General features: G+C 41.2%; 2 protein-coding genes across 3 annotated transcripts in view; both read left to right on the top strand.

Annotated features, from left to right (window-relative positions):
- The first annotated feature begins 1,598 nt into the window (after positions 1-1,598).
- LOC135210720 (flavin reductase (NADPH)-like) overlaps positions 1,599-11,732 on the top strand; it is a 66,656-nt gene continuing 56,522 nt past the window's right edge. Inside the window, exon 1 of the mRNA XM_064243516.1 lies at positions 1,599-1,764. Within this exon, the coding sequence (XP_064099586.1) occupies positions 1,683-1,764 (82 nt within the window). The 5' untranslated portion in view covers positions 1,599-1,682. The remainder of the gene's footprint in view (positions 1,765-11,732) is intronic.
- On the top strand, positions 1,809-8,810 carry LOC135210719 (methylglutaconyl-CoA hydratase, mitochondrial-like). 2 transcript variants are annotated; one of them, XM_064243514.1, is made up of 2 exons: positions 1,809-1,963; positions 7,300-8,810. In XM_064243514.1, exon 2 carries the CDS (start codon positions 7,319-7,321, stop codon positions 8,198-8,200), a length of 882 nt encoding a protein of 293 aa, XP_064099584.1. In that variant the 5' UTR covers positions 1,809-1,963; positions 7,300-7,318; the 3' UTR covers positions 8,201-8,810. The 2 variants fall into 2 exon arrangements, with proteins under 2 accessions (XP_064099584.1, XP_064099585.1); XM_064243515.1 differs by lacking the exon at positions 1,809-1,963 and adding an exon at positions 2,010-2,884.

Raw genomic sequence — 11,732 nt, 5'->3', positions numbered from 1 at the left:
AGTGATTTTCTAACAACAGAATCGAGGATGAACTAATGCCCACATTGTTTGTAGACGTTAGGTTCATTATAATCTTAAAATCCCACATCCTGAAATGTCAAAACTTCATATGCTCTAGCTATACGCATTTTTATTAACATATCGCATTAAGATACACCCTTGCTTTTTCGCATGTTTTGTTGCTTAACTCTTCATCGTGTCTCTGATAATTTTATCCCTTCTTATAGTTCTTCTTAACAGCTGCCATGTTTAATGAAATTCAGATTTACCAACCACGATCTGCTCTCTCAAAAAATAGTTAATCAATATTTCCTTCACGATAGCCTTCGTTTACTGTTGCGGTCTGCAATATCTGCAGTGTTCCTGCAATGTTCTTTGCCTCACCTAGTTTATTCCACAAATTTCTTATTCCACCACTCCCATTCATTACTCTATAAAATTAACTTTAAAATTTCTCCTCATTGCAAGACTTTCACATTCTTTCACCTGGCTCTACAACTTTTGGGTCCGTTTACTAGTCAGTAGCATATAACATCCTCAAACACCAGCTATCCATCATTTCATTTACTATCACTTTTATAAACTCCCATACATACCTTTTGCTCTAATCTTGCCTCATCTTATTTATCCATCCAAAATTTATTTTTCTTCTCACAAACTGTCTGCTGGACCAGACATTCATCGTTCAGTTTTCCAGTGTAAGACTATCACCTTCAAAATACACTTACACTGGTTGTCTATGATATATAGTTTTTTTTAGAGTAACAAAGATATTGACATATTCTAGACGTACTTTGACATTCTTATTTGTTAAGAAAACCTGGTCTCATTGCATGAAAAACTATAGACCACCAGTTACAAGATATGTGTGGATAACCAACTTGCGTAGAGGATGGGAACAAAGGTAAAAACTTAGCATAGGCACTGAACCGACTAAGTTATTATCTAAGGAAACTGAAATGATGAAAAATCATAGGCTGCTATGCTTGTTAAGGTATTAAACGTATATAGTTCCAAACTATATTTGAAACCATCCATAGTTAAGCTATAAAAATGGAACAGAATTTAATCATGGGAAATTGCCTGGTTTTCCGTGTGTACAAAGGGCTGATTAAGATGTGCAGTAATTACATTAATAGTTTTATGAACATCTTCGATTAGGAAAAAACTATTTTTTTTAAATCTGCCAAATATATCTCCTTGAATGCTATTTAAACATTCATCACAAAGTTAGGTTAAAAGCTGTCACTCTTTCTACGGTGGACACAGGAACGATGAATGGAATGATCTGAGATATACACATTCACAAATGAATGTACTTCATCTTTTGGAATATTCTGGGGTTGAAACCACATTCTATTGCTTTAGCTAAAGTCATGAATATTTTAGAAATAGTATGGTGTATTATATAAATTCAGATAGTAGTGAGTTCAGGTTCTCGAGGCGAGAAAAGAGTTTGGCCAAAGATACCTCATATTTGGCATTAGGAATTTTATGTTTCTTAAAGAAAAGAGCAAATATTTTTTAGATAATAATAAAAACGAATTCAATTTGCTTTTGAAAACATTTGAAGTTTTTTCATTTACTTACAGATGCTGTTTTCTTAGACAGCTCTTACGGAATCGGCTGCACTAACCATTCATTCAATTTCCTTGTGCTCACTGTACGCGCTTTGGTGCAACATGGTCGGAATTAAGAAAATCGTAGTTTTTGGTGCCACTGGAACCACAGGTCTCTGCTGCCTTCAAGAAGCCCTGGATTTAGGTGAGTACTGTGAAAAATGCAATTTATTTTGGTACCCATATCGCGGTATTTCCCGCCCTTGGTATCGTCTGCATGTTTATTTGCATGTCTGGTTCCTAGATGGCATTGGCTTACCTTTAAACAGCTGATAGTCAAGCCGTGAAAGACAACCGCCGGTCTAACGTCATTTACATCTGATATTTGGGTTATTGTCGAAAAGGTACGGTGATTCGGGAAAACGGCCAAGGTTATGAATGAGAAATAGCAGCCGGAGTGGTGTATTGACCCTTTGGTGGCGAGTCACGTAGGCTTAAGTTTATCCCAGCCTTCATAAGTAGCTAGTTTTGAATATTGTATCTTGGGATGCTTACCTAAACCTTGCTTTTGTGGTAGCATAGGCTAATTTATATAGATCAGTATCATCTCTTAGAATAATAAATTTGGTGTATTTAAGTCGTGAGTAAAAATATTTTGTTTTCGTTTAGCATAAAAAATAGTATCCAAGTCTGATTACTATATGGGATCATTATGTAAGAAGCTACAAATTTCCTGGCGTTAGGTAGGCTATTACAGTTCCTAATTGATTGTATGCTTTCAAGTAAAAGTTATGTATAGCAAATTGACGTACTGTTAGTAGTAGCTCATGTTTCAAAGCACATCCATTGGCAAAGTTTACAACCGGTGAACAAACCTACAGGCTTAGTAGCTACTGTAATTTACGGGCTGCTCCAGGAGCAAGAGCCCGTGCCAGCACAAGGCTGGCATAATAAAAAAATTAAATTAAATTAACCACAGACCTCGACCCTAGTGTTCACAGGTATATCGAACTATACAGCTAAAACTTAGTGTGAGGTTAGGGTAGTTTTTGACCATTGCCAAGTTTATTCTAGTGGGAAATGCCACAAATAAAAGAAAGTTATTTGAAGACTAAATTGAATAAGATTATTCCATAAGTATTAGTTGTGATTCTCTTAAATTAGATTTGAGGCATCATAAGGGGAATTTGTTATAGGCATTGCCATTATCATGGATTGCATACATCATGTCAAGGATGGGGATTTGATATAGCCTAAGCTTCCTAGTACCCTTTTTCATCACTGATGGTCACATCTCATGGAGAGTCAATCATATTCTAAAACAGGTGATTATTTACAATCCAATATTGCAATATTGTTTAAATCTCCTAGATTTGATTTTAAATGTTTTAACACTTCATTTGATAAAATAAGTAGAAAGCAATTAACTAAAGAAATCCAAGCACAAAAATGAAAAAAAAACTTTGAATGTTAACACAGTTCCTAATTTGAGAAACTCTAATAACTATACCAGACTCTAAAGGTATCTTTATGATTTGTATTGCTCATTTAAAACTAAGCCTACAATGAACTCAGAGATAGGACAATGCAACTTGTTGGTTGAGACCGTGCATCAACCCTCATGGCAAAATATGTTGAGTGTAGGGTATTATTTCCTTACATTGCTATCATGTTCTAATTATTTATGGAGTCTTAAACATTTTTCATAGTCTGATAGTATAATAATACTATTAAGTATTCATGTAGTATCATGCTAAATAGGCCTGTACAAACATTTCTGAACATTCATGTTTTGCTATTTTAATTTCTGACTACTGTTGATGTAGAATATTCATTTTTATTTCTCCAGTATCCTGGATATAGCAATTAGCACTTGGGGGCACTCCAGGAAGAGTGGTGATTTTATTTGGGGGGCGGGGCAGTATGGATAAAACATAAGTGAATCGCACCAACAGTAATGATCTAAAAATCATGGACTATGAGGTAAGCAATCAGAAAAAGGCATTGTTACTCTCCATAACCAGTGTCAGTAAGAAAACACATTGACAAGGCCAAGAATACAAAAACACATTAGCAAGGACAAGGATACCCACAGAAAGAATGCATGTTAACATCATCATCTGTGACCTAAGCTGAACTAGGGCCCCAGTTCCTTACCCTGATTCTCCCCCCCCCCCCCCTTATACCTGCTCTAGTGGCATAAGTCATAGAGTTATATATAGAGATTTATACTAACCTTAATTTTTTTTTTTTAACCTAGTCTAACCTAATGGGCCATAAATTATTAAAGTGAAAGAAAGAAGTGCTTCTCATTCTAACCTTGCACAGTAGGTTCTAACTGGCAAGGAGCCACCCCATACTCTTCCCCTTAGTTTTTGTTGGTTGGCACTAAACTGCTTTTCCCAATCCTGGTAATTGACTAATTCAGGCAGCATGTTTTGTTTCGCGAGACTTGGTAATTGTTGTTAAAGTATGGTAACAAGACAGGTAATCAGTGGCTAGGTGTGTGAGTAACTGCATACCACCTACTTACCCTCTCTAGAACATTCCATTTTTTGTATCTTGAGCTGCATTTTTTTTTAGAAGTCTTGTTGCCCCGAGCATTACACTGTCACTAAAACCTGTTCAGATATTTTCTTTTATTGGTGATTGTTTGGCTAGAATTGGAATATATTTATCTATGGGCATTGTGGATGCTGTCCAGAAGAAAATTTTTTAGTGAACCATCTTAGTGAACCATTTCTGGAAAGTAACCATGCCCCCTCTGAACCATGTTGTCATTGGAGTGTTCTTTGGGGTAAATGAAGGAAGCATGGCAGTTGTTATGACTGTGGTTGCAGCTTGCTTGCAGTACTTTGGATCAGGTTAACTTACGTACTGATCTGTGGATCACAAGGTCCCCTGTCATCCAGCAGTCAAGCAAACCCCTTCCATACTACCATGGGAGATGCCCTAACAGCATCCTTGGAGGAAATCTTCTGTGCTTTCCTTCCCCTCTTCTGCATCCATGCAGATTGCTTCCCCATCCCTCTCCTTCATCATTCTCATTGAGAAGAAGAAGAGAAAGTCCAAGAACACCTCTCAGAAGTAGTTCTGTAAGACTTCAAATCTGTACCCGTTCCAGGCTCTAAAAACAGTGGTGTTAGACTATCCATTGGTGACCCAAACATGGGGTTAACTGACTTTTTTATGCCCCATCCCAGTGGTTTTCTTGAACCAAAGATGTGTTCTTGGCTCTTCCACCTGTTGATTGCCTGATTGTACCCAGTTGAGCCAGCACTGCCCCCATGTTCAGTGCGTTCACAGTTCCCCGACCATACATGCATAGTTGGGGGTTCATGAGTGATAGGTCTCAGCTTGGTACTCATTGATACCAGTGTGATATGTTTGGCTGTAATCCTATTGCCATCCACCCAGCCTGTGGCTTGCCATTGGCCCCAGGGTTGCATTCACATGACAGCATATGTAACTGTTCATTGTACCCTTTGCTAGTTTTGTCATCACCAAACACAGGAGTCATACAATTCCATTGACCTTGGCCCAGAACTCCTTTCTGTGTGTGGGTCCTCCACAGCCTGGGTTCATCAACGAGAACTAGTTATGCTGCTTGTGTGTCAAAGTCTTGTGAGCATATCGCAGCGACTTGTGTAGGATCCAGGAAGTTCCACCACATTATCTGCAGCAAACTTTTTATCATTTCAAAGCTCAATGGTGTATGTACTTGGTGATTATCCCCAAGGGTGTTTGCAACAGCATCCACCCAGCTTTCAGTTGAGACGCTGAGACCATTATAGGGTATACACATGCTAAGTAAACTAGTCACTTGGTTTATTCCAATGTCCTCTTTGTTATGGTCACTTGAGAAGAGATATCATGCATTTACTCCATGCGTAACCTGGGAGTTGTGGTAACTAGGAGAGTGGTGTCTCATTCCCAGGCAGCAGACAAAGCACCTAAGTACTCTTAGCGCCTCAGTTGTGTGGTCGGTTTGGTCTTGGCCTGCCACCTCGGTGGCTGCGAGTTCAATTCTCGGCCATTCAATTGAGGGGTTGGAGATGTGCATTTCTGGTGATAGAAGTTCACTCTCAACATGGTTCAGAAGTCACGTAAAGCCATTGGTCCCATTGCTGGATAACCACTGGTTCCATGCAACGTAAAAACACAATACAAACAAACAAAACAAACCTAAGTACTCTTTCCTGTCAACTGCCTCACTTTTGGTGGGTTTCCTCAGCCAACTGTTTTATTTGAGGAAGCTCATCTTACACAGTAGGCTCCCTCTCCCCCTTCTCAGTTTATCACCTTCAATTAATCCTCCCTCTCAGCTTACTCTCTGAGCAGGAAGATCAGAGAAGATCTTTCATGATGGCTGAACAGCAGGAGCCTCCTCACTAGAATATCCCTAAAGTCTCCACCTCCCAAATGCATCTGCTCACCGCTGTATTGTGGGGCTTTGTCACCAATGTGTGGGTTGGGGATTATCTTCATCTTAACTTAAACATTTTGGAAAGGCTAGTGGTGCTGCTGATCCTGCAATTTCAGGTCAGTTTGAAGTCACTGCATCCTGTCGTTGACCAACAACACATCCATAGTGAGCAATAGTATTAACAAGCAGAGGGGTAAGGAGAGTTTTCTTTTATTCCTGTCAGTTGATGAAGGAGATACATGGTTGGATGTCTTACCTGACTTGTCTAAGCATCCAGGTCCTTTTAGTTAATGGTAAGAGTGTGTGGACTCTATTCATTTTTCTTTCTTAGCCCACCCTACAGAGCAGCATCTAAGCATAGGTATGTGATGGACCAGAGGTCTATATGTAGGTGAGTACTCATTCGAGCAACCAGTCTTATTGCTTTATGTGACCAAGGTGTGACTCCCTCTGCTGTTCAGTTTAACAAGGTGTTTTGCATTAGAGCTATGTACTGATTCCAAGATAGAGCTGCTTTTTAGCCTGTGGAGCCCTCATGGGGGTAGCACATGGTTTTTGGCTCTTCGCCCTCTCTTGAGTCCAGGGCCCTACTGCACTGTCTTTCCTATGCCCAACTAAGTAGGTGGTTTAGAGAATGTTTGCATCCCTTGCTTGTTGTTGTGATTGGAACTTTGGAACTTCTGTGTAGGTTGTTCAGCTTCTAGTCTGTTGTCAGAGATGATCTTCCTCCTGAGGAGGACTTCTCCTAAAATTGTGGTTTGTATTTCCATAGGAACAAATAAATTTTTCAGTCAATTTTTATTTTTCCTGGGTATACAAACCAGAGCTTTTTATCACAGTTCCCACCTCAGGAAATGGCAGATGAGTGTGAGGTAGTACCCCGGCCACTCCTGTAACCACCAGTAATCTCTTGTCATCAAGTTCAACAATTGTTTCCCTCTTATATAAAATGATCTGGATTGTATACCTAGTTAAAATGCAAATTACTTAAGAATTTATTCAATTTTTCTCATCTTTTTTACTATACTTTCCAAGTTATTTGTGTGAAAAATTCTAGATGGTCAACTTTTATGGCCCCAAGTTTTATTTTCAATGGAAAAATTACTTGCTTTCCCTTCCTACTTATAATTTAGCGTCTTCAACAGATATTCATGGGAAGTTTATTTCTGGGACTGCAATGTATACAGTAATAATACGTAATTGGGGATGGCTACCTTTTAAGTATAGTCAAGGTGAAATTTATTTTAAGGTGTGAGGTGAAAATTTGTTAGAATACATATAAAAGCCAAGCTACAAATATGTTATGATTTGCAGGTTAACAGAATAACACAAAATGATGCGCTATGCTGGTGTTCGATTGCTCCGAGGGGCATGGTTGGCTTCTGCAACAAAAACTCGATTGTATTCGTCCAGTAACACAGACGTAATTATTCAAAGGCTGGAGGGGGATTGTGAAGGAATAACTGTTTTTGGCTTTAGTCGTCCAGCTGCAAAAAATGCAATAAGTAAAAATCTCCTGAAAGAATTTGAGGCTGCCATTTCCAGTGTGCGACACGATAGAAGTGTTCGAGTAGTATTGCTACGTTCATTAGTTCCAGGTGTGTTTTGTGCTGGTGCTGACTTGAAAGAAAGAGCAACAATGAAACCAGAAGAAGTTGGGCCCTTTGTATCTAAGGCTCGTGCATGTATTGGCGATTTAGAGAACTTACCAATGCCTGTCATAGTGGCACTTGATGGTGCAGCTCTTGGGGGTGGCTTAGAAATGGCCTTGGCTTGTGATCTTCGTGTAGCTGCCGACTCTGCTAAAATGGGACTTGTTGAAACAAAACTAGCAATCATTCCAGGTGCTGGTGGCACTCAGCGCCTCCCTAGGATCGTTGGGACTGCTAAGGCCAAGGAACTTATATACACAGCTGCTGTTCTTAATGGAAAGGAAGCTGCAGAAATAGGTTTAGTCAATGCCGTTGCTCCTCAGAATGAAAGTGGAGATGCTGCGTACCTCAAGGCCTTAGAGCTTGCAAAGAAAATAATTCCCAATGGCCCAGTTGGTGTTAAAATGGCAAAGACTGCAATTACTCGTGGAATGGAAGTTGACTTAACTACAGGATTGAGTATTGAGGAAGCCTGTTATGCTCAGGTGATTCCAACAAAGGACAGAATTGAAGGATTAACAGCCTTTAGAGAAAAGAGGAAGCCAGAGTACAAGGGAGAATAATGGTGATATGGTATTCTTGCACAACTCTCTCATGACATCTTTTAATTTGATTTTCATGAAGATAGCATGGTAGAAAACTTTGTAATTTAGCTGAAAGATGTTAAATGAAATATTTACATAGTACTGAAAGTGTACAGAATGTTAAGCATTATAAGTACACGTGTCTGGAACTTTTATACTACAATATTCCCAAGAAAGTAATTTTTAGAAAAATTCAGGGAATTTTGTTCCATTATTCAGGTAATTTTTGTATTTGTAGATACTGTATAAACAATAATGGAAAACAGTTTTGTATATTTTTTGTTATATTATCAATTTTGAACATTGAATAGAGAACATTTATTAAAACTATGGCTTAGATCAGGGAAAGTTAGGAAGTTGATACTTTTCTGTGGCAGAAAGAAATGAAGTGGTATTCAATACAGTACTGTATATTAACATGTTTGAATGAATGTTTGCAGAGTCCCTTTGTGCCATAAGTCTCTGTTTGTAACAACATTGAGTTGGGTACTCAAAAATGCATTGTCATTTTTTGTTGGGCAGGAAAATATAGTAGTAATAAAGTACAAAGTCTGTAATTTTGTGGGTTTCAATAAAGAATTTATATTTTTTTATTTGTTTTATTAAATCTTAAATGAAATACTATATGCATTTATTTTTTGCTAGATTTTTAAACTTATAGAAATAAGTCTGCCTGCCATTTTTAAGTTATCTTACTTTTACTTCTGTGTTTTTGGGCCCAGTTTCCTTTTAAAGATGTATGTAAGTTGTCTCTTAACAGTTATTCAACAATAATTTGCAAGTCTTTCAGAGTAAGTCTCAAATTTGCATGAGTATGTAGAAGGCTGGGTAATTTTTGTACAAGTAACTTACCCAGCAGATATATACTTAGCTATAGACTCGGTCGTCCCGACAGAATTTCAAAACTCGCGGCACACGCGACAGGTAGGTCAGGTGATCCACCATTCCCGCCGCTGGGTGGCGGGGTCTGGAACTATTCCCGTTTTCTAAGCAATAATTTCTCTGTCGGTTTGAACGGACAACACCTATTGTTCGTTCCTCCATCTTGGATTTCAACTCGTTTGCCGAGAATTTGGATTGGTTTTTTGGTGACGTATTCTGTTTTTTCTCTGGCTGCATACGCTTATTGTGGACTGTTTTTCGACTTTGGTTTTGACTACTCTTTCACGATGCTGACGCTAAGGCTTCACCTATGTTTAGAGTTTGCAGTAGGGAAGACTGTAAGGTTAGGCTGCCTAAATCGGCATTAGATCCGCATAGTATTTGCGCTAAATGCAGGGAGAATGAATGTTCTTTTATTAACACCTGTGTGGAATGCGAGAACCTTACGGAGCTTGAATGGAAGGAATTATCATCATATGTTAGGAAGCTTGAGAGAGATAGAGTGAGGAAGGCTTCAGCTAGGTCATCTAGTAGATCTTGCTCCTTAGAACAAGAAATTAACTCTCCATCTAACAATTTTCCCTTAGCCTCAGCTGCTTCTCCCTGTTCTGAATCCAAAGATTCTTCATCAGAGAGGGAAAATGTAAAAGCTGCAATTAAGAAACTTCAAGCTCAGCTACGAGCTCTAAACCAAGGTAAGAGTGGTGATAGTGACTTGTGCAGTGTCCCCAGTGCAGTGGAGGGGGCGTCTGACCGGTTCCTCATTGCTCCTAGGCCTAGACCTCTTCCAAACTCCCAGGACCAGGGGAGGAGGAATGTCGAAAAGCCGCAGGGAGGATGCAGAACATCCCCAACGGTCAGGCGTCCCTTCGGCAGATCCTGTTGTTAAGTCCCAGGCTGCCTCGGATTGCCGCAGAAAAGGCAAACGTCCTTAAGGAGTGTTTTTCGGCCTCAGACTCTTCCTCTCCTAAACGAGGATGGAGTTCGGCCTCCCGTTCGCGCCCTTTGAAGAGAGCCTGGAAGGCGCCTAAAGGAGACGCTGCTGACTCCAGCCCAGAGCGTTTTCCCGAGGATTGGCCTTCGGGACCTAAGAGGACTAGACAAGAGGAGCCTGCTCTTCAGGATCCGACCAAGAAGTTTTTGGTTAATCTGCAAGAGCAGTTAGCGTCGCTCGTAGGCTCTTTTGCTAAGGACTCTACAAGGAGGAAGGATGTCTCGCTCCCTGTTAAGAGTTCCGCTAAGCGTCCTTCTTCGTATAGGAGAGAACTCTCACGTTCTCCAGGGCGTTTATCGCCTTCGTCAAGGGACTCGTCGGATAGGAGTTGTTCTCCTGAGAGAAGAGCCCTTTCGCCCTATAGGCTGGCTTCCCCGAAGCGCCCTCTTAGACACAGCGCATCGAGCAGAAGTCTCGATCGTTTAGCTACAAGGAACCGGAAAACCGATTTAGGTATCAGGATCCCTTGGGTCTTCAGGACCAGGAGCCAGACAGGACGCAAAGAGGCAGCAAGACGCAAGAAAGGACGTCAAGAGCCTCTTAGAACGCTGGATTCAGGACGTCAGGATTCTGCTAGAAGGCAAGGAATTAGGACGCTTTGAGCCAGGACGCCATGAGTCAGGGCGCCAGGAGTCAGGGCGCCAGGAGTCAGGGCGCCAGGAGTCAGGGCGTCAGGAGTCAGGGCGCCAGGAGTTAGGACGCCAGAAAACAGGACGCCAGGAGTACGTTAGGCGTCAAGTGTTAGGGCGCCAAGAGCCTGTTAAGCGTCAGGAATCAGGACGCGGGGATCTTTTCAAGCGCCCTGAATCAGGACGCCAGGAGCCTAGCAAGCGCCACGAACCCGACGAACCTAGACAACAAGAGTCTAGTAGGCACAAGAGTGTTGCCGACAGACAGGAGCCTCACTCTTCGTATAGGAGTGCTAATGTTCCGCGCTCCCCTTCTCGGGAAGGAGTTCTTCTCCCGGGAAGAGCCAGATCACTCCAAAACGATCTCCTTCTGTAGATCAGTTGGACCAGGTATCGGAAGACGAAGAGCCTGTAGATGTAGCAGTTTCGGACTACAAGAGACTTTCTCTTTTGCTGCTAAAGGAGTTCGGAGACTCCCTTCATCCTGCGGACCCTCCTTCACCAGGATCGTTGATGTCCAGCACTAAAAAGCTCTCAAATCGTCTTCCTTCGTTAAGGATGCGCCCCGCTCTTTGTATGAAAAAGGCATTGAAAACTTTTTCAGAGTGGTTGACTTCCAGAAGGGAAGCGGGCAAGACAGTTTTTTCCTGCCCTCCTTCCAAGTTAACAGGCAAACCAGGAAGGTGGTACGAGACCAAAGAGCCGATGGGGTTAGGCCTGCCTTCTTCCGCGGATGCGGATTTTGCTTCCTTAGTGGACTCTGCTAGAAGGAAGTCGTTGCTGTCTGCTAAGGCGACTTGGGGCATGTGTGAGCTGGACCACCTCCTAAAGGGCCTCTTTAAAACCCTAGAAGTCTTCAACTTTATGGACTGGGCGTTAGGAGCATTAGCGAAGAGAGCTCAGGACACGGACTTTGTTTCCATGGAGGAACTTTCGAGCGTCCTGGCTTGTCTGGACAGAGCGGTCATGGACGGTTCTGTGGAAGTTGCCTCTCTTTTTGGAACGG

This window comes from Macrobrachium nipponense, chromosome 4 (genome assembly GCF_015104395.2).
Source record: "Macrobrachium nipponense isolate FS-2020 chromosome 4, ASM1510439v2, whole genome shotgun sequence".
Lineage (NCBI taxonomy): Eukaryota > Metazoa > Arthropoda > Malacostraca > Decapoda > Palaemonidae > Macrobrachium > Macrobrachium nipponense.
Note: the sequence above shows the minus strand (reverse complement) of the source record. Positions and strands in the feature narration are given on the sequence as shown.